Source organism: Limulus polyphemus, unplaced genomic scaffold (assembly GCF_000517525.1).
Source record: "Limulus polyphemus unplaced genomic scaffold, Limulus_polyphemus-2.1.2 Scaffold3719, whole genome shotgun sequence".
NCBI lineage: Eukaryota > Metazoa > Arthropoda > Merostomata > Xiphosura > Limulidae > Limulus > Limulus polyphemus.
Window position 1 is genome coordinate 78,808 of NW_013669329.1, and position 24,163 is coordinate 102,970.

Here is a 24,163-nt window from a genome sequence, read left to right on the forward strand (position 1 = left end):
TTTATTTTATACTGGTGACTAAGGCTACTTCCAGTTACACCTTTATTTTATACTGGTGACTAAGGCTACTTCCAGTTACACCTTTATTTTATACTGGTGACTAAGGCTACTTCCAGTTAAACCTTTAAATGTTTTACCATAAAATCATGTTTGTGTTTAGTGTTGAAAATAGTACATGTTTTTGTAGGAGCAGTTCCCTAAAAAATGTATATACCATATTTGCCAGTGTATAAGACGAACCTGGAATTTTTGAGCAAATTAAGTGTTTTTTTTTTTAGGTTCAGTGTATAGGAAGACTTCTATTGTCAAGCAACTCTAGGATGTTACTTTGTAAAGAAATTCTTAGAAGTTATTTTTAAACTGTGCTAACTTGCACTCTGGGGCAAACAATACAACCACAAGTGTTTTTTTTATGCTCTTCAAATGCTACAGACAGCTAAATGAGGCATAACTTAAGTTAGAAACATGTAATTAACAACTTTACAAAGTTTTCATCACTGTTGAACTCCATTTCTATTACAAAAAATACTAACCCTTAAGATATAGTGATCTACTATAAAAACTATATTTTTTTTATATAATCTTAACAATATTTTAATATGACAGATGAGGTCAATTTTAAAATCAAAAATGTCTTGATTAATTGTAACTAGTAAGCAAGATAAATAACTTCTAGTTACTAAGAATCGATACAAATGATACAATTACAAATGTTATTATAACACAGCAGGTAGCACTATGTCAATGCATTTATTCAAAAAACAAACAAAAGTAAAAGGAACAATGTAGTTTTGGTTAAATATGCTATTAACTAGAGAGTTCCTACTGAAACACATCTTTGAACAACCCGTGTATAAGATGAGGGGTAAAATCAAGCATTGTTTTAAGACTACAAAGTATTGTCTTATACACTTGCAAATACGGTATGTAATGTTGGATTTTCTGTGTGAGAATTCTATCATAAAAATAATCTGCTTGCATACTTTCAGCCATTTAAATGACTTAGATGTATGTAGAAAAGAGCAGTTTCCCAAAATAAATTGTGATATTCATTTTGTTTCTCATTTTACGTAGTGTATGACTGAATTATTTTTTTTTGAGTTAGATTTTCATCAACACAACATTCTAAATTACTGAAAATATTTCCTAAAACAAAACAAGAAAAATCTCTTTGTATTTGATTGTTATGGTTTAAAACATAAATATATACGTGCTTATGTGTATTTTATATATTTATAATTATCCTGTAAAAATGGTCAACACCACCTACACAAAATGTCAGTAAATGACTAAATTGTTATATAATTGATACTTGAAACCATCGGTACTTGGTGAAACTCCATAATTAAAGAATTGAGGTGAAACAAAACAACTGTACATTTCACAAATACATCATTTATTCATGACCATGGTTTCACCAGTAAAGGCATTATCAGGTATTACTTGAACATGGATGGTAGATTAATAATGACCTAGAAAACAATTGTGAATTCAAATGGCAATTTTCTGGTTAGCTTGAGAACAAACTACAAAGTAGTTACACCTTTTATTTTGTTAGTTATGAAAAACTAACATATGAATGTATATTTAACCAGATTTTTTCATTATGTATAAATTTTTGTGACTTGGTGTTTTTTGAAATTTTTTTAAACTAGTTGTTTTTACTGAACTAAAAAAATTTAAATATGTGGACCCTGTTCAGAGTATATTTATAGAACATAATATTAGAAGTTATTAAGAATCAAATAACTAAATAAACATTTTTAGTTTCAAATAAGTTGCTATTGATCTACCAAACGCAATGATAGAGTATTTAATGTGAATCTACACATGAAGCAAGGCCTCTTATAAAGTATAAAACATTTTGTGTACTGGAAGGCCACATAATACTTACATTGTATATTATGTTATGGAGTTGTATTTTCTTTGTGTATCTAATATGATACTATTGCTAGAGGTGAACTTATCTTATTGGGGAGCAGTATATTTCTCTTAGTTTCAGAAAATAATTGTGTTAATTTACTAAACTTCTTAACAAACTAATATACAGCTGTCTTTTAAAAATAATTTTATTAAAACAAATTATGCTGGTGTCATATCACTCATGGACTGCAGCTGCCTGTAGTTTAGAAACCAATGACATTTCAGTCTCTCCAGGGAGGTTCAAAGATTAAGATGTCATCAACTTTTAACTCCAGATAAGCACAGTTTACAGATGATAAAACGATTAATATACAGTGTCCTATCAAAATGTTACTAGTGTAAACGAAATTTTCACCCTGCATTTGTTTACTTTAGTCCACATTCACATACATATATGTACTTTTGCCATTTTCTACACGGTCTCAAAAATGTAAACAATTCTACTAATATCATACACACTTGTAACATTTTTCTAGAATATACTGTGTTGTTTTGGCTACCACAGTGAAAGAAATATATAAAATGTAGCTTAAAGAGCAGCTTTCTTCTGGTAAAAAGAACTTGTCTTTGGTGTACAAGTTTGTGCTTGTTACATTGAAACTGAAATGGTGATTAAAGATAATTATACATATAACATATTACTTGTAATATTGCAGAGCCAGGTTTATCATATGCAAAGAATTCATAACTGTTTTAGCATGAATTTTAGGACATATCTTAGTTTAAAAATCTATTACCATACAAAGACTTTTTGCAAAGTAATCTTTATTGGATCTTGAAAAGCATTTGAATAGCAGAATCCAGTTGTTAAGAGATCCTCTTGTACAACACCATAATTATTACAGATCTTGGACAAGAAGCAGGGAATGGCTACATACATACATACATAAAGCAGTACACATTTACAAAGTCAAAGACATTGCATGGATGGCAGCTGTTTAATGTAATAGTTCTATTTTGGAACATTTTTAATATACAGTAATCCACTGATTCTGCTGAGACACTGCAGAATTCTTAGTGGTTCAGAATATCTACACAATAAATATATACTACTAGATAAGCTTTCATTAAGCACAGTCAAAATTCATTTCATGTATCCGACTTGTAAGTGACCATGAGAATAGTTTTATGATAACAGTAGTCGTAGAGAGTCAGAATATAAACTAATTATCTTACATTTAAAAACTAATAGTCAAGCATTTGTATTATTATTATTATAGCTCAAACAATTATGGCAATTTGTTTATTGCCTATATTTTCTTCTAAAATGTTGAAAAGAAAATGGATAAAAATTAAATTTATAAATTATAGCAGAATGTGCAATTAACTTAAGATAAAGAAATATGTAAGGATGTGAAATTCATCTTTAAAATGATTTAAAATTTCTGAATAAAAACAAAAAAATATTATTATACTATTGGAGTATTTCTGAACACTTGTTTTGCTTCCAGTCTGCGACCAAAGAAGATTAGAGCCATAATAGCAGATTTTCCTTGTGAAATTAGAGGTTTTAGAAATGGTACATCTATCTAATTATTCTACACAATAAAGGATTAGGATTTCATTTTGCACCATCTCAGCTGGATTATAATATTAGTAGGATATGACTATATATCTTTATCTGGCACATTTTCCTTTTAATACAGTGTTGCTAACCACATGTTTCAAGTGCTGGATTTTTTGGGATAGTTCATAAAAACACTTATTATTTTTAATGTTTTATCACATGAAATGTGAAACTCAAGATAAGTCAAAAGTGATCAAGAGTTGGCACTAACATGCCATAACAAACAAAATGATGACTGAAGAGTAAATTACCACCAAAATCAAAGCATTTAGACTATGACCAGCAAAATCAGTGTTAAGAATTATTTTAGTATTGGTTTTGGCAACCGCATATGACTGTAAAGTCAATCAATGATGAATGACTTTTGACATTGTAGTGGTATCATAAGCTTTATGAAGATGAAAAATAATAATAAAATGTTCCTCATGAACATCTGTAAATTCAAAAGTCATATATAAATTTGAAAGATTATAATTTTTATTTTCCTTACGATGTTGATTAACATTCGTTTTTATATCCACAGTTGATAATTCAGTTACCTCCTACAATGGAAATGTATGTAAAACTCCAACTAAAAAATTCTTTGAGCCTACACATCAACTGAGTATTAATATGAAGCAAAGTTTTAGTAAAACTTGTTGCTTCAAAAGGCTCCACATGATTTTTGAACATATATTTAACATGTTATAATACAGATTAAATTACTGATATTCAAAGAGAACACTAAATATATTTTAAGATGAAACTGTTTCATGACAAGGGCCAAATCAGTGGTTTGAGAAATAAGCAAGTAATATGTTTCTGTAATTTAAAATATAAGTCAAAAGTCAGCTGTTGTTTTAAGTTAACAAAAACATGAAAGCTGAAAACTTGACTCTTAAAATAAATCAGTGACTTCTGATGATAGAATTTTATTTTTTTTATCTTATTTAAAAAAAAAAATCAGTAAGCAAGCAATAAAATTTTCAAAACATGAATAATTGTAAAGTAGACATTTAAACAGCAAAATCAGTATGAACAGGATAAGTTTGGAAGCAAGCAAATGAAATCAAATGGTAATTCCATACTTAGAACATAAATACATAAAATAAAAAAAAAGCTTTCTGCAAACAAAATAACCCAAGTCATGAACTTGATAGTTATTAGGAATGTTATGCAACATACGTGACGTGAAAAATTGTACTACACACCAGGGACATCACTAGTTGGGCCAGAAGAAACAACTAATGTTCATCATGATTAAAACATAATTGCAATGCAATATATTATGGTTTACATAAACAGATGCAGGGCAATGTAAAATACATCTGGGGAATGGGCCCTGTAGGCCAGTGTCCAGGCATGCCCCTGCTACAGAGCTATTTGAAATTTCTTGAATTTCTTTTACTTATTGCATGAAGTATGAAACACATCTCACAATACAAACAATTAGTAGGTATTATTTCAGGTATGAGTAAGTATCCAAAAGAAACAAATATAGGGATTTAACTTATAGTTAAGTATATAGGCAATTAACTTTTGAAGAGCTTAAACTGGTGCTATGTCACAATTTTCCTCTGAAGATCATGAGACAGGGTAGAAAAAATTAAGTATTGACTAGCCCACTACATGCCACAAATAAAAGCTAGTTTATTGTTTACACAAGTGTAGCCTTATGCCAATGAACTTTACAACCCACATGTATATTAATAATGCCACAAGAAGACTGTGTATGTAGCTTATATATAGATAATATATCCACATAAATTTTTTTCAAAAAAAATAACAAAAAAACTGTGTCTAAGAGTTTGTGTATTGTGGCAGTAAAATTATTCTACAAGAAAGTTTTTTTACAACAGTATTTTACAATGCTATTATTATTCATCAATATCAACTATAGAAAACAAACAATAAATAAACTTCAGCCTACTTTAACATTTGCTCACTAACTTCATTTCTGTGTGTTTCGTTGTCTTTAAAACTAGATCTTTTCTGCAAAATTTTTGTTGACAAAGTTTAAGACTTACTTCAAAAACTCGTTTAGTGTCAAGGCTTACTGCAACCTAGTCTTATCTGAAAAATTTATCAGTGTCAAGGCTTACTGAAACCTAATTTTATTTGATAAAGTCATGAAACTTAATGAAACCTAGTGTTATCTGAAAAACTCATCAACGTCAAGGCTTACTAATACTTAGTCTTATTTGATAAACTTGTCAACATCAAGGCTTACTGAAACCTAGTCTTATCCAAAAAACTCATAAATGCCAAAACTTATTGAAACCTAGTCTTATTTGATAAACTCATTTGTGTCATGGTTTACTGAAACATCGAGAGTAGATTTATATATCACATTCAAATACCTTATATGCATTGAATTTGTCAAACTTCAAAATGTACATTTTTATTTTACTCTAAATACTTAAAGAAAAATAATAATGTGGTTTAATCAACTCCAATTTTCTCTTCCTCAACATAATGTACATTTACTTAAAGGTCTTATTTTATCAAGACCTCCTATCAACTTTTAATGTGTTCATAAAACTTTGTCAGGAATGTGAAATTCTGTAACCATAAATACCAGTTATATTAAAAGTTAAGTCTATAAGTGTCAAGAAAATAACGAAATCCAGTAAGCACCAATTTATTCATCAAAAAACTGATAAAAACGTCTAAAGAGCTGTGACACTTTTTGATGAATATAAACCACCAATGGCTCTAAAAGAAAGAAAGTTGCTCTTAGAACTTACAGATCATATTATCTTGATTTTGTTCTTTCAGTGAAAAGGTTTAAAGTTTAGTTTAATTAAAAAATATACATAATATTAGAAAGGCTGGTTTTCATATTCACCTATATACTAGTATAGGATTGAAAACCACCATTATTCCTAAAATTGGTGTGAAATATCTGCTTTAATGGTAAACCTCTCTTTTTCTCATTCTGTTACTCTCACCTTCTCTCTATATTCAACGTCAAATATCAAATTAGGTGGGCTAAGTACTTGATATACACAGCTTACCATCTGAATAACTGATATGACCGCATTGTCTAAAAGACAGACTGATATGTGTAGAGCTTGTAAGCCTTCTAACCTCAGGCAGTTATTAGCCTTTTTTGTTTATAGACTTGAGCTGATATGTTTTGTTCCACAGCTAGCTGCTTCAAGTTCTGTGGTACTGTTATGGAGCAAACATATTTGTTTCAAAAGCTGGTGGCTGTGGTAGAATTCCTGGTTAACTCACTAAGAATGATCTTGTACTCCTGGTTTGAAAGAAGGAACTTTTTTGTCATGTCACCACCAAATTTTGCTAGCCATTTTATTTTTCTTTAGCTAGACCATATTTCTTTGCAGTTGAGAACACATATTACCCTAACTACACTGTAAGTAGATGGAATCTTCACAACAATTCTTCATTTGAGTTCATCACAGTTGCTTCAGTTTTTGGGTGGCATCCACACATCTAGTTTGGCCACTTGTCAAATACTGGTAATGTGTGTGGAGCCAAAATTTCCCAGGTCTAGTTCTTTTACATCCAAAGTAAACAAAAAAAACCTTTTATCACTTACTTTCAGTTGTTTTAGACCAGTAGTCCTTCAGACATGTTGGCACTCAGTTGAACCCTAAGAGTCTGAATGCTACCAATCATCTTTTTTTGATGACCTACAAGTGTCACACCAAGCGAAGTGATATCAGCAAGAGTAAGCCGAGATACTGACTCCATTGAGTTAATTCCTGCCTGCTGAAAGTTCTCAAGGTACCTCATCATCTTGATGCTGTTTAACCATTCTTCAATTGTCTTATATTTGGTCAAGTCTGGAGCATTGGGATCAAGTGGATTTTGTCTAGTAATAAAAGAAAAAGGATAAAACTTTTTTAACAGGGTTCCCAACTAGCAGTGGTTATTTTATCAAATGTCATGTCAGGCATTTTTTTGTAAATGAGCTCAAAATGTCAGGTTTTTTATTTCAATTTTTGATAGCCTATATGTATATATTAATGAAACAAAATTCCTTTTATGACTTGTTATATTTTTGCACAAAATGTACTTTATAAATAAATGTTACATATCTGGATTTATACGTAATATATATTTCAACAAAACTGCAGTAAAGAATAGGAATGCTTTTTTCCACTGTTTATGATACATAATTCAGAAAAAATCAGATAGAGATCAGCACAAATAGCATTTCCAATGCCATCTGGTGAGCACTGATTGTAATAATAGAATAAAAACAACTGGTCAGATTTATCACAGGAAGGAAGGAAGTGCCATCACCAATGTTAAACAGTACGTGATTGATGGTCAGTTTAAGTTAGCAAACAGATCAACAGTGCCAATAGTGATAGATATGGAGATGTGCCAACAAACCACAAGATGCCAATAGATGAAGGCTGTGTTGGGGAAAAGAAAGTGAAAGTCCTACAAGGCACTGGGTGCAGCAGAGAGAAGCAGTCTAATATCTGATGACCAGATTTGTGTGTACTTATTGATGGGACAGTGAGAAAGTTTCCCATAGCAAGAATAAAGGTGGACATTCCATATTACATAGGAGACCCTGAGGTCATGTGTATGAGAGCACCCATCTACGATTTGGTGATCGTCAATATACCAGGAAGTAAAAGTTTGGAGGAACCAGACTGAAAGGAGACTAATGAGGCATCTGTAGCCACCACAAGATCCAAAGAAAAGTAAGCAAGACATCAAGCCTTTGGAAGTCTCAAAAAGTGACATCCCAAATGTAGGTCTATGGGAACTGAAGGAAGCACAGAAGGAAAAACCCTTTACTGCAGAAACCTTGGGACAGTGCCCAGGAGGAAGTGAAGCACAAGACCAAAGGGAAAAGGACTTACAGAATAGAGGACTAGAAAGGAGTGCTGTATTGGATCTATCAAGACAGTTTTACTGGTGATGTTAAACAGATCATAGTACCAACAGAATACCAGACATAAGTGAGGAAGTTGGCTTATGAGTCAATTGTAGGAGAACACCTAGGAGTGATAGCAGACAGAATCACAAGCAACTTCCAGTGGCTGGGGGTCATTGGAGATGTGACCAGATTCTGCAGGTCATGTGATATCTACAAAGGGCAGTACCTAGAGAAAGGTAGCAAAGGTAAGACTGGGTGAGATGCCTCTCATAGAAGAGCCATTCAGCAGAGTAGCTGTGGACTTGAATGGACCACTAGCACCTGTACCTGACAAGGGCAACCATATCGTGCTGACAGTAGTTGACTATGCAACACGTTAACCAGAAGCCATAGCACTGCCGAAGACAGAAACAGGTAGAGTAGCAGAAGATCTCCTGGAAGTGTTCTGCAGACTAGGTTTTCCAAAAGAAGATTCAGTTTACTTCAGAACTAATGCAAGATGTGTGTAGACTCATCAGTACTAGGCAGCTCTTTACCGCCCTATACAACCCCAGATGTAAAGAACTTTGTGAGAGAGTCAATGGAGTCCTAAAGAGCATGTTAAACAAGATGTGCCAAGAGAAATCACGTGACTGGGACAAATACCTATGGGCAGTATTATCTCCTTACCATGAACCCCACAAGCAAGTACAGGATTTTCACCCTTTGAGTTACTGTAGAAGAACAGTACGAGCTCCGATGCAGATACTGAAAGAACAGTGGACAGAAGAAGAAGAGTAAGAAGTGAGGAACACATACCAATATGCACTACACCTCAGAAATTGACTGGAGGAGACCTGTCAACTTGCTCAAGAGAGCTTGAATGCAGCTCAAAGTAGTCAGAAGCACTTCTGTGACAAAAAGGTCAAGGATCGATGTTTCAAGGTCAGAGAGAAGGTCTGCTATCCACAGGCAACAACAAACTCATCCTGCAGTGAAAAGGACCTTTTAAGGTGCAGGAAATAGTCTAAATGGTCTATAAGGTAAAAGTGGGCGGGAAGACCAAGATCTACCAAAAGGTACTTCAAGAGGGTGCAGCTATTGAAACATAGATGGAAATTGCAGATGTGGCTGTAAGATGCAGAACCTGAAGACAGCAATTTTGTCATAGAAGATTAAGACCTATTAGACCTAAGACTACTGGGTGGAGATAAGATATACAAAGACATCAACATTAGTGAAGAACTGACTGGCAAGCAGAAGAAAGAGCTACAAGATCTACTGTACCATTATGTAGATGTCTTCACAGATAGACCAGGCAAGACAAGATCAAGACCACGACCAGGGATCCATTCAATGTGAAGCCCTATCAGATAGATGTTTTATACAATGAGAGACCCAATCAAGCAAGAAGTTGAAGCCACGTTAGAAGCTGGAATCATTGAGACTTCAAATTCAGCCTACTTTTCACCAGTGGTAATCGTGAAGAAGAGGGATGGCTCAAACTGCTTCTGCATAGATTTCTGGAAGCTGAACCTCATGACGAAGTTTGACTCCAAACCTCTGGGCAACCCAGAGGCTATCCTGGCAAAACTAGATGAGCCCAAGTTCTTTACCAAGATTTACATCAGTAAAGGTTATTGGCAGATCCTGATGAAGCAGAATCGAAAGGAAAGACAGCCTTTGTAACACCAGATAGATGCTACCAGTTCAAGAGGATGCCATTTGGGTTAGTCAACTCAGCAGTGACATTCAACTGCATGGTGAGGAAGATGTTGCATTAAACTACCAGCATCAAGCATTATGTGGACGACATTCAGACCCATACAGCCAAATGGGAAGACCACCTGAAGAAACTCGGAGAGATGTTCAGGTGAGTGAGGGCAGCAAGTCTGTCCATCAGACCATCTAAGTGCTACATTAGCTATTCTGTGCTGGACTTTGTTGGACACAAGGTGGTCAACCAACAGATAACCATGGAAGAAAAGAAGCTAACCTGCATACAAGATACACCAGCTCACATTATCAAGCAGCAAGTCAGATCCTTTCTGAGGTTAGCAGGATACTACAGAAAGTTCATTCCAAACTACACTGAAGTTGCTGCACCATGGATTGACCTGACAAAGAAAGTCAACCCAACAAGGTGAAGTGGGAACAACCACAGCAAATAACATTCCAGAAGTTGAAGAACATGTTAGGAAGTTTGTTAATTCTTAGAATGCCAGACTTCAACAAACTATTCCTTGTTAAGGTCAATGCATCAGACATTGAAATTGGAGCAGTACTTCTACAAGAACATGTAGACTGACTGTTCCCCATAATGAATGTCAGTAAAAAGCTGTGGGGTAGTGAGAAGAACTACTCTGTGATTGAAAATGAGTGTCTGGCCATTATATTTGCCATCTGGAAATTCTAGAACTACCTCTATGGGAAGGTGTTCATCATACAGATGGACCATCAGCCCCTTGCATACAGCCAGAGATGCAAAATCAATAGTGTAAGGATCATGAGGTGGGCAGTGTACCTCCAGGACTACCAGTTCCACAATGAAACAATCAAGGGGACTGTAAATGTTGTTGCAGTCTGAATGAGTAGACTTTGTGCATGAACTGAAAACAGTCTTTGTATATAGTATAAAAAATATTGTAAGTATTTTTCTTGAAGAGGAGCTTATTGTTAAATATACATGACTGTTTCATTTTAAGTGTAATGTTAGCATTATGATTTAGATACTTTATATATTCATTTTGTAGTTCAATTGTTGTGAACTGACGTCATGTTACTTGAACCTTCTGAATTTTTTCTCATTGCTGTAATAGACTATTGTTGTATCATAATGTCTAGTAGTGTGTGGAACATTCTATATTGCTGTCTAGTGTGTGTGTGTGTGTGTGTACGAAAAAGTTAGTTATTTAGATAGATAGATCTAGACTGCGTGATTGTGAGTTTAGTTGTAGAGAGCATATAGTGGCACTTTTTATTAGAATGAAATTATCATAGATTGTGTTTTAACAACAGAGTAGAGGGGAATAATTTGTTGTGTCAATTGTGTTCTAAATTAACTGAATCAGCCTTTGTTGACTTTGACAAAAAGAGCCAATTATTTAAAGCTCTGGATACAACTGTGGTAATCAACATGGTTCAAACATTTGTATATATGTTTAGCTTGTTTTTAATATATTATTTTAAAACAAGTGAACTGTGCTGTTTGTTTATTGTGTAAATTTATCATCAACAAGTAACAGACAAATACCATAAAAAAACCAGCTCATACATATGTAAAAACCTTACAATAGCTTTTCAGTCTTTGTATACCTTAAGTACCGGAGAATGAAATGGGCATTCATGATATTCCATATAAAGGCATACGGATCAAGTCACTAGCCGCAGTGCTTATGCTTTTCTATGTGATCAGACTGTAGAAGTGGCCATTGGGAATGTACACAAGATGAATTATATAAAGCCATCAGTTGAGAAGTGGTGTGCTTTGGAGATGATAGCTTTATGATTGAGATTTTTGCAATGGAAACTCTGCTGTAGGGCTATTGTTTAGATGCATGGTCATGACATACAGCATGACTGGATGTGACAATGGGGTATGCAGGCAAACCATACATTTTCTACCTTCTTTTTATAATATACAAATTTTCAAAATTTGTTATTCTCAGTCTATGCAGTTTTTGCATATGTAGTCCAGAAAACTGTTAAGTTGATTTTGTTCTAGCTGCCTTTATTACATTGTTTTTCTCTAGAGAAAATACCTTTTCCACCCACGAGTGGTATTGCTGTAATGATCAATGAAGTCAAGAATGTAGATAACAGTGACAGCCTCCCTTAAGATGAACAAGAATGACTAGTCACGTGCATAGTGCTAATCACTATGGGTAAATCTGATCTGTCTCTGGATCTAAAGTGAGGTAGATGATGGAAAGACATCATGAGGGAAGAAAATCTGTTGATCAATTCACAAGTCCAGTAAAAAGTGACCATCCAGTGTTCAATGCAAGTATGCATGCAGGTATTTTGTGCCTTTTAATAAATAGAAATTATTAGTGTTCTGTTACACATCATGTTTAGTCTCTATATTTCTTACCTTAAAAATAAGTTAATTTAGAAATTTGGTAACACTTCATAATTCATATTGATGATCCTCCTACTATAAAGTGGACCTACCTAATACTATTTGAGTAAATTAATCTAACATGAAAATGCCACAGCAACATGAAAAATAATGACATGATGAAGCTCAAAAACCATTTAAATTTAATGTACTAGCCTCTATGTTATACTGTAACATCTTTAAGTGTTTTCATCCAACTGAGTGAAGAAAGACAAGACTTTGAACAACTGAATTAGCTTTATGGCTACTACTACTTTCAGAGTACTTAGACTATCTAGCCATCTGAGCCCATAAAATCAAATCTATGGGCTTTAGCTGTGAATCAATTTATAATAGCCTACAAGGTTTCAGTCCCAACATCTAAAAAAATTCAACAAGATAAAAAAAAAGAAGTTCATGCTAGTACAACACTCAAAATAAATAAAAATCACTCCTGAAAATCAAAGATAAGCCCTTTAAGCTTTCTGTAGAATTTTGAATGCTTTAGCTTTAATAAAAATATTTTACATAAAACCCAAAAATATTTTTGAGTACAATAAAAAATGTAAAATCAAGTCTCAACACTTTCCAAGCATTGAATTCTACTTTGTTTCAAATATTTTATTTATTGTATAAAAAATAATAATAATAATAATGTAAAAACAAAACTTGGAACACCTTCATAAACAGGTTAAAATCTTACAATTCACATACTGAAATGCTGCTAAGCTTCTCTTAATTTTATAAATTTTGTACATTTTCACAAGTAAAATCTAATGACATTTATGATAATTACATGTATAATTTAATAATAAATCAAAAGCAGAGTGTTATGCCTTAGAATTCTGAAAATAGAGAAGTAACTGTAATGGTTTTTGGTAATAAGAAAAATTGAAAGTTGAATAAAGCAACACTTATTCTGAGTATCCTTTGAAGATTTCAGTCATCAAAAAATGCATTAAATTGGAATACTATTTCAAATAACAGACTAATAACTGAAGCCTCCTGATAATGATATTAACACCGATAACTAAAAATCATAACACTTTGGTTGTTTTACAAAAGAAAAAGATATTTAAGCCTTACAAAGCTAAGATGCTTTACCTATTTTGTGCAATCTTTCGAAGACTTTCAGGACATTTGAGCAGTTTGTCAAGGGTTTTCACAATGGTTGCAAAAGTTAGTCTGTGGGATCTCTCTTTTTGCCAACAATCTAACATAAGTTGATACATAGCTTCAGGACAATCCTGCCAAAAAAAACAAATTGAATATAAACTTCGAAATAGCAAAAAAAACTTTTACACAATTATTGAGAGGTGATATAATAATATTGTTGCGTCATCGAGGTCACGTGACTGGTGTGGCGCCACCTATTTTCTAGAACTATCCTGTACCTTGGCGAATGCTCTAGTATTTACTAGATATAGGGTAGTCTGGTATATAAAAGAGGGTGACAACGTAACGGAAGAATAATGTGTGTGTAGATAGTGAGTAATTGAACTGCAGTCAGAAGTATTGTTGACGTTTATAGCGTTTGTTTTAGTGTGATTGTTGAAAATAAGTGTATCGTAAAGTTGTATTTGGAAATAATAAACCAGTTTTATTAAGTAAGGATTTGTGTCGCTAAAGTTTCGTCGGAACAAAGTTACGGAAAGTTAATTAACGAACGGAGACGTAACAATATAGCCAAAAATACAAAAAACCTGTGGCTTCTAAACCTTCACACAATTGATCACGAGAACTAATTTACTAGTAGATACTGTCATAATAAAATGTTCATAATGCCTGTAAGACAATATTTTGATATCAATATTTTCCAACAACATAAAATAATTTAAAACCTATAGTAGAGGATATTCATAATAATTGATTTTTTTCAGTAATTATAACTTCTAACTTGTTCTGTGATTATGTTTTTTTACTTCTACATATGCTATATGACATTAAGACCTTTTGGAAAAGCATGCCAAAAAATTAAATAAATTCATTATAACCTGCAAAATTTCCTGTATAAAAGCAAAAGGATGTTCCAAAATCTATTATATTTTTAACTTGTTTAGTAAGCCATTATACCATAGGTGGAGGAAGTCTGTAGCCTTTCTCAATACTCTTGATAACATCTTGGTTGGGCCAGTTCCAGTACGGTCGTTCTCCATAAGACATAACCTCCCATGATACAATACCAAAGCTCCAGACATCACTAGCTGATGTAAATTTTCTAAAAGCAATGGCCTCAGGAGCTGTCCATCTAACTGGAATCTTTCCTCCCTAAAATTAAATGTCATTGTTTAATTACACATTCAGTTTCCATTATGCAAAAGGAAAAAAATATATATAAATCTGAAAGTCATGAATTTAATTTATTATATCTAGGTATGTTCTGAATTACAAGAATACAAAATGCTTGGTCATTAATCAGTAAATTGTATATCCAGATTTGGTGTATAATATCACTTATCTTACTCGCAGCATTTGCAATATGACTAATCAACAAAAGAATTATATTAAAATTGTGGGTCTTTCTTCAAATGCACAAGTGTTTTTTTTTTTTTTATAATGAATGATCTTGAGTAATAAGTTACTTCTGAATAAAAATACAATTTATTGGACCTTCACTTCAAAACTATCATACCAGGACACAGATACCTAAATAATTATAGTTCTGTCTGAATAATACCAGTTGAGTATTAATATACTAAGGCCAAAAAATATCAGGCTGACACATTTTACATATATAATAACTTTCATATATTTCACTTTTGTCAATGCAATGCTTATCATTAACACTAAGTTAATGACACCTATTCTACAAATTTACTTAGGAGGGTTGAAAAAGCTTCAGAAATAATTAGTGCATTAAATAAATAATTTCATATTCAAAACAATGTATTAAAGTATAATACAGCTTTTAATCAGTTAAAGCATCCAAATGTAAAGACAAGAGATTCGACATCAGTACCAATTTACTCTAGTTAACTAGATATCTCACAATGTCACATTTCTGTTTCTTAATGAAAAACTAAGCTCACTCTTGTGGTGTATGCTCCTTCTGTTGCACTTTCAATTTCTCTAGAGAGACCAAAGTCAGCAATCTTACACACCAAGCTTGAATTGACCAACACATTACGAGCAGCAAGATCCTAGAAGAATTAAATATGTTAAATTCTGTTGTTAAGTCAACAGGTCTGAAAACTTAGCTGTACAAAAAGTCACAGAAAAACCGAGCCATTCTCCCATGAAAATATAACAGTTCTAGGTAGTGATAAGTATAAGAAGTTATTTGATATCATGTTTGTATGTATTGCTTAGCTGGTCACAATGAACTAATTCTTCCCATTGTTAATAAGTGTGACCTACAGTACAACTGCTAAAATTTGAGCCAAAAACCTTGAAAAGAAGCCACTTACAGTCTTTTTACCATTACACAATTGTATATTATATTGAAATTTGTAGGTTCTAGGAAATTTTACATTATGGTATTACAGTAACTGCATGTTGATTAGGTATCTAGCTTACAGAGGACATATATTGCTTACTCTATGCACATAACTCATCTCAGAAAGATACTGCATCCCAGCTGAAATCCCTCGCAACATTCCAACTAACTGAATGACCTGGAATTTCCCATCATTGGCCTAGACATACAGAAAAAATATCAATCAAGAATAATCTGTATTATATATATATTACTTAAAACTATAGAAATTTAATGACAAGTTATAATAATTTTCTTCTCAGCAAATAAACAAATGACAATATAAGAAACTTTCTATGTAATAATTTAAATCTCAGAAAGAATCATGTTCATTTGAGGTATAGAGAAAAATGTATTGAAATAACTCCTTCTTGGGTCACTACATGAGTAAGCTATCAGATTCTTGAGCACTGAAATAGTTCTTAAAGTTGTTCAAGCATCTCAGTTAGCTTGTATCCAATACTTTTACATAAGAGCATCAAAACATTTTCTAATTACAGAGTAAACAAACTTCTCTTAACCCTATGACTAGCTTCGTGTTCATCATCACATCACATAGACAGGTTAAAGTACCTCACAAGAGATGTTTAGTTAGAATGTACGTAATTTAAAAAAAAACTACTCACAAAAAATGGTGGAAATAAACAATTAGTGGCCATATTTAGTATATCACAATGAAAAATTACAATTATGAACCTAAGTATACTCTTGTCCAGCTCAAGCGAACATACCTAAAAAATAAAAAAATACAGCAAATAAAACATCATACTCTTCTTGATGTTAGAAATGACTTTAAAAACATTTGTGGTAGAAACCAGAATACAATGGTTTTGTTGATTTGTGTCTGAAACAATTCCAAAGGTAGAACTTTCTATGGTTGTTTAATACAAAGCAAAATTGCAAACTCATAAAAATAATAAAGTCCAAATGCCCAAACAGTTAGGATTTAAAACATTTTTTTTATTTCAATTTTATTATGTTACTTACTACTGATTCACTTAATATAACACCCACATTTATCTAGTCAAAGGTTTTTCAAATGTAAAGTTAAATTTAGAACACTAACATGTTTAAAGTAAGCTAGTGAGTACAGAGTTAATAAATCTTGTATTAAAGTTAAAACATTGTGTGTGACACAGAAGTGGGAAGATGTCATGTTTTGTTAAGTATATTTTTTTTGCATGACAAATTCTCAATGCATGCTTAAAGTCATTATTTTGCTCTTTTTTTTGTATGCCCTAAAATTACAACAATCTGTTAGTTAAAGAAACTATTAAACCATTTTGCAAATGTTTTTATATTAAATTTATTTTAAATTTTACATTCTTATGGTAATAATCCATGGCTGAAAAATAAAACAAGAGTATATTATTTTTTAACTCAGATGCTGTAGAATATTGTATATATATATATATATACATACACATTAAGCAACCCATACAACAAGGAACTCTCTGATGACCTTTGAACTATATATATATATATTTATGAAGCACTATCAAAATCATGGGTTGTTTCTAAAACTGGAATAAATAAATGGGTTCTGTACAATAAAATGTATACATTCAACACTATTATTATCACAGATTATGATAAATACCAGCTCTATGTTAACTTTCCAAATTTCTCTAATATTTAATCTATCCAATTTGTCTATGCACAATTATGGCATACTTTCCTATGCTGATGAATTTCTAGTATTGTCCTTTAAGAAATAATACAAAATAGTGTCAACTTTGATATAAATAAGGAAGGTTCAGTTAAAGCAAGAATAACTTGAATTATCTAATTCAATATTCTTGCACAAGCATTGTTCAAGAATGCACAAAGTTCCAACACAATACAAAATATTATCTTTGTATGGTTAAAAACTTGCCCGTAAGAAAGTATCGAGAGAGCCATTTTCCATATACTCGGTGATGATCATGACTGGATTACTTTTTGTGACAACACCCTGAAGATAGATAACATTGGGATGATCAAACTGTCCCATGATGCTGGCCTCTGTAAGGAAGTCCATACGAGCCTTGTCTGGAGATCCTGGTTTAAGAGTTTTGATGGCAACAGTAATTTCAGGTCGTCCTGGGACTTTCAATTTTCCTTTACACACGTCTCCAAACTCACCTGGGTAAAAAATTAAAAATTACCAGATTCAGTAGATGAAGGCAGTATGATGAATGCTTATGTCATCCTATCTCTCATCACTTATTATTAACAAATACCCTTCACAACAATGTTCATTTTTTTCTTTATTTCAAGGATACAGGTTCATTACTCCGTTTTAAAATGTTATAGAAATTTTTTATAATTTGGATAAAAATCACCAAAAACAAATTAACATAGTAATGACCAAGATTATTATATTTGAATCACTAGTGGTTAAAATTTCTATGCTCACAATCAAATTGATTAAAAGTATAAATATTTACATCTATAGATCAGTTTAAGAAATCTAAACCTTTACCTACTGATTAACATCAATTTGTGTCCAGGCAAATTTGGATATCAACTGCATCAGTGTCTTACCTCCACCTATTATAGCTTCAATGGTTATGTGGAGGGCATCAATTTCTTTGGCAAACTCTCTAACTGCTTGATTTGGGTCTTCATAAGTGTGAGGGTCAATGTAGCTCCTTGCTGTTCCACAGTGTGTGAAAAGTGGTGTTGTAACTGCACAGACAGAAAAATCTTTTGGTATAACTTTAAACCTCTATGTTATTATCAAATTTCAGAGTACTTTCTTAGGAAATATTTCAAGAAATAAATATTGAATTATCTTATTTATGCTTTAATAAATTTCAATATTCACTGTATGTTATTATTATTCAAGTCATTTTGATTTTGGAATTATTTTCTAACTTTATACAAGGTTTGTAAAATGCAATACATAATTTAATATTCACAAAGAAAATTTATCACTTATAAAGGAACATATTAGCTAAACATGTCATCACTTTACCAAACTTATGGGACTTGTGTTTAGAGCTGGGTGATTAGTGGAATTGGATCATTGTTAAATTGTTAATCTCATTAATTGATTACATTCAACCTTCAATTATTCTCACCTGAGACTTGGATAGTTGGAATAATCAAAACACAATAATAATGAGAAACATTAATTTTTTTTATTAGTTATTTTTTACAATTAATTGAGTTAATCATAATTTCAATTATTCAATTACTTTATATAACACTAATCACTATAATTGATGCTTATAGATAATAGATTATATTGATTAATCTCCCATCTATACTTGTGTTACACAATAGATACATTAAAAGCAATATGCTAATTAGTAACTAAAGAATGAAATGTATGTTCTATTAACTGCAAAATTCTCACATGTCTGACCATGTAAGTAGCAAGATAGGCTGAAAATGTTCTAACAATACTACAGATCATATAAGCCTACATAAACAACTTTAATATTTTATTTATATTCAGAAACAAATGTTTAAGGACAACTTGGATACTTTGCAAATTCTTTGGTTTTAAAAATCAATATTAGTTTCAAAAACCCATAACAGATGGTAAAATGTTTGATAAATACAAGCTATTGCAATTTTAACTATAGAGCCCAATAGAATGAAAAGAAATGAATATATTTTAAGAGGGTAACAGAGCACAAAAGAGTTGTAGCTGCAGTAACTACATAAAAGCTGTTAGTACTTACTTCGAGCAGTAGGAACAATAGGAGGGTGTTCCAAGGCAGGTACTACTGTTAGTTGAGAATAAAATAAAATAAAAAGGCCTGTGCAAACAATTTTTTAGCTCCTAATACAGTCAAGTCATATTTATTAGTAAGCCTTTATGTAAGTAAAAATTCACATTTTCACATATTTTTTAATCTTCAAACTTAAGTTTTTTTTTAGGTCTAAAGTTAGAAGAATCATATCTTTACAAAAATATATATTTATTAAAAAAATCATGAAGAGATTTTAAATGTTTAATTCACACTTATTGTGTTAGCTTGAAAGTTTAAAAACAAATCTGTGCAAGTGTAATTAAGTACAAAATATCACAAGCTTTTGAAGAGGTTAATTGAGACAAAACCAAAATATCATAAATATGGAATTTACGAAAGTAAAAGCTTTAGTACAGATTCTCTAAAAAATTAATAATATTAGGAAAACTTCAACAGTTATTAAAATTATGTCTTGTACTTTAGTAAAGAAAAATCCTAAGCATGATAATTCACACATGGTTATTGTCACACTAATGAGGAAAATGACTTAAATAACTCAGCATAAATAAATGCAAGGTATACCATTATTTTAAATGTATTCATTTCTTATCAGGTGATAGTATTACTTGTTGAAATACCACACTGAGGGAAAAATTAATAACCACTTTTAGACAAAAAACATTTAGTTCTGGATTAAAAAACATAGTATAATAATCTAAGCTCAGCACTATGAGATTAAAAAGGAAACAATCATAACTACAAACTCCTTACATTTGTTACCTTCACCATTTCTGTATTCTAAGGTGTCACAGTCACTTGCTTGCTTCTTGTTGCACTCTTCTGAGCTCCTGCAGCAATGAATTATTTTTTATGAGTATTCAATATGTGATCTTTTAAACTGTGGTATTCTAGGGATATGATTAAATGTTTATACATAATACAACTGAATATTTCATATATTGTGAGCTGTCAATCAAATGTACATATTAAAAGGTTATAAATGTGTTACCATAGCTGAAACTATTTAAGATCAAACTCAAAAACACAAAAATTCGCAACTGCATAAACAAGAATTTCTATAATAATACACTTATTTCAACCACTTTTCGTATGATGTTATCGTGAAAATCTTGGAATCGATTTGGTCAATATACTATGAATTCTTATATCCATATTAACAGATACATGGTAAATATTTATAAATATATGTTCAATTAAGCTCACATGATAAACACAGCATATAAACTGATATACTTATAAATCAAAAATGTACAAGCATTAATCTTACTAACATTTATTTCTTACCTCCTGATATAAAGAACAATCATAACAATAACAACGACAACAAGGACAACTACAGCAACAGTTGCACCAGCAATAATTCGAACTTGAACTTTATCTTCATCCTCAACATAAGCTGATAGAAAACAAATACAAAAACTAAAATAAAACTTAATTTGTAGAGAAGAGTATAAATATAACAATACATATGTGAACAAAATAGACGAAATTTATCAGTCTAACTTGAATAATTAGGAAAATATGGAACATTAAATTAGCAAAGTATGCTTTAAATTATTAAACTTTCTGCTAATTCTAAAGTCACAGATTTCTACAATTTTTTATTATATTCAATGCACACACATTTTGACTAAATGAACTATGTTTTGAAACAATAAATTTATCTTGAAATTGCATATTAACAAAAAATTATGTATCACACTGAAATATACGTTTAATGCTTTGAAAACATTACTTATATCCAACACAACTATAGGTGAAACATACATAAAGAAAACATGAGCTAATTTGAGAATGACTTATCTTACAAACAACACAAATATAGGTGAAACTTACATAATTAAAACACAAACAACTTTGAGTACTACTTACCTCACAGATAACACAAATACAGGTGAAACTTACATGATTAAAACATGAACTGGTTTGAGAACTACTTATCCTACAGATAATACAATTATAGATGAAATTTACATAAAGAAGACAAAAAACCAGTTTGAAATGCTTTGCACTATTAGAAATATCATCTTTTCTAGTTATGTTATGTAGATTTTGTAATTTGTACTAAACTATAAAAATAATTTGATTAACTGATGAACAAATATATAAAAACATATTATGCATCCCACTCAAATGATAAAACATAATTATATGAATAATTTATATTCTTGTTACAAAAATATAAAAAAAAACAATTTTTAGAAGTCTTATTTATAGTTGCATATTTTAACATAAAACTAAAGGGTTTCAAGGTATGACATTATATATCATGTATTTTATAATTCATATTAGTTCTTTTTCACATGATTATACTATAGATCTGAAATTATTTATGCTTCAGACCTGAAATAATGCTGTTCATTCACTAAAATAGAAAAAAAATCAATATTTGTTCAATTAAAAATGTTTTATATTCAAAACAGAAGATTTGACAGTGTTATTGCCATTTGTTTTAATAACTAAATAAAATCTTTACTTATGTAAAAATATAGCAATATTTACTGAAAATATCTCAATTTTATTTATAAATGACTGTCAAAGCATTTTATATTATTTTTTTCATGATAAATAGAAAATATTGTAAAGATTATAAGAGCTATCTATATTTTCCACCTATATCAGCACCGAAGAATATTTCATATTTAACCAAGATATATTACAAGAGACATGAAAAATACAAACCAGTACTATCGACGAGCTGTCCAGTTGACTGATAGATAGTTTTACTGAATTCTCCCCACCCATGGGTTGTTTTCGCTCTCACCTTCAAAATTACAGTTTAATACACAAGCAAATACATAAATAAAAATGAATTAAGTTTCTATAAAATAAAATACTACTACAAGTTGCTGTAAGGATAATTTATACAGTTAAACTTTAAATAAAAACACATATTCATCTATTTCCAAATATATTGTTGTAGCACTGTTCTTTTCTTGGACTAGTTCTTTTAAATTATTTGGTGAAAATAAGGCCAATTACAGTACACGCAACAATAACAAATTAGATTATTTCCTTCTTGACGTTTCTACAAGCTGTCTTCACTTATAGGTCTAAGTAACTTTAAAAATGATGCTCAAACTGAAATACCTCGCTAATGGTACTACAAATAAAGTAAAAACAAATTTACTTGTACAGTTTCATGGCTAATCGATTGAGCAATTGAATATAAGCGATAATTAACACTGATATAAATACTTCACTAAACTGAGTGACTTATTCCCCTTGATTCTCGTATTTATTAAGTTGCCTTGTTTCTGGACACTGCAAATTTCTTGATCAATATAATACCGAAGTTCTAGGTATTCTACGCCTAATTTAACGTCACGTACTCTCTAGCTAACGTATAAATTAAAAACATTAAAAATATGGCTTACAACGGGTTTTTCTACAGATATATAATTTAAAACATACAAAAGATTAATTTCTAATAGTATTTAAAATCGGTGGTGTGTTATGGAATAAAGTAACACCACATAAATCATCAGATTCAAATACTAATCTGCTATATGAATTTATTGTAAACTTTTATGAGTTACAAGGTATTCATAACTTCAACTTACTACTCTAATTTTGCTTGTTACACAATGTCATCTAGTACCAAAATTTATTTATTACCTGAAATCCATATTCAGTTCTTTGTTTTAAATTTGCAAATGTAGATTTTTCTTTCTTTGTCAAGATAGCAGACGCGTTTTTTACGTCGCCTCGGGGAAAGTACCGCACTTCGTACATTTCGATGACCGTGGAAGGGTCTTCTGGAGGATCCCAGGCTAACACGATTTCAGAACTTTTCGTTGAGAGGATTCGCACATTGGCTACGACCGATGGAACTGTTAAAATACACACACACACAAATAATTTAATGTTCAGAATTGATTATTTTAATAAAAAATGACGCAACAAACTGAAATATACTAGTAATTATATGAACGAGTTACACTGTCTTACAGATGGCTGAACTATATATGTAACTCAGAGAAAAGATTAAGATTACACATAGAAAAATGATTAAACAAATATATAAAAAAGCCACTAAACGCTGTTTACGGGAAGATGCACCATAAACAGTGAAAAATTATCACATTTGTGGTAAGAAAATGTTATTGAAGTTGTGACCCAAAATTAGACTATACGCAAAAGTGCATAAAATAGTAAAAACAAAAATAAAAGTATATGTTTTAAACAAAAGTGCCAATTCACAAAAGAATGTGAGGAGGGGGAACCTACGCTATGGCGTAACTTGCATCAATGTGTTAATTAGTCCTGACTCGATATGTCTCACAGAAGCTGCCATTTAGGGTCTCTTCTGGGCTTAAGGGGCGATCGCCTCCTTCACCCACCCCAGATGACACCCCTACTTTTAAGTACATATTGGAAACTTCCTTTTTAACAGGAAAAGTACGATTTCTGGAAAGTAAACGTTTTATAGTACACACAGGCTACTTCAGTAAGCCGTACTTGAAATTCTAAGAAAAAGAGAACATGAGATCAAAATTCGGCTGAATATTTTAGTCGGTTGATGAAGGTTGTTTAATTAGCACGTTACCTATAAATTCTCAACCTG

At 31.4% G+C, this 24,163-nt stretch overlaps 2 protein-coding genes across 2 annotated transcripts in view; one reads left to right on the top strand and one right to left on the bottom strand.

Moving 5' to 3' along the window:
- Positions 1 to 545, top strand: part of LOC106469906 (GATA zinc finger domain-containing protein 14-like) — a 33,955-nt gene extending 33,410 nt beyond the window's left edge. Inside the window, exon 6 of the mRNA XM_022398481.1 lies at positions 279 to 545. The gene's annotated coding sequence lies outside the window, so the exon portion shown is untranslated. The remainder of the gene's footprint in view (positions 1 to 278) is intronic.
- Positions 546 to 2,671: 2,126 nt separating this feature from the next.
- LOC106469904 (ephrin type-A receptor 5-like) overlaps positions 2,672 to 24,163 on the bottom strand; it is a gene marked incomplete at its 5' end in the record, with an annotated part of 28,419 nt that continues 6,927 nt past the window's right edge. The window contains 12 exons of the mRNA XM_022398480.1: positions 2,672 to 7,310; positions 13,519 to 13,661; positions 14,488 to 14,682; positions 15,444 to 15,554; positions 15,951 to 16,049; positions 17,766 to 18,013; positions 18,416 to 18,559; positions 19,564 to 19,608; positions 20,347 to 20,423; positions 20,881 to 20,992; positions 22,279 to 22,360; positions 23,215 to 23,429. Coding sequence (XP_022254188.1) covers positions 7,046 to 7,310; positions 13,519 to 13,661; positions 14,488 to 14,682; positions 15,444 to 15,554; positions 15,951 to 16,049; positions 17,766 to 18,013; positions 18,416 to 18,559; positions 19,564 to 19,608; positions 20,347 to 20,423; positions 20,881 to 20,992; positions 22,279 to 22,360; positions 23,215 to 23,429 — 1,736 coding nt within the window. The remainder of the gene's footprint in view (positions 7,311 to 13,518; positions 13,662 to 14,487; positions 14,683 to 15,443; positions 15,555 to 15,950; positions 16,050 to 17,765; positions 18,014 to 18,415; positions 18,560 to 19,563; positions 19,609 to 20,346; positions 20,424 to 20,880; positions 20,993 to 22,278; positions 22,361 to 23,214; positions 23,430 to 24,163) is intronic.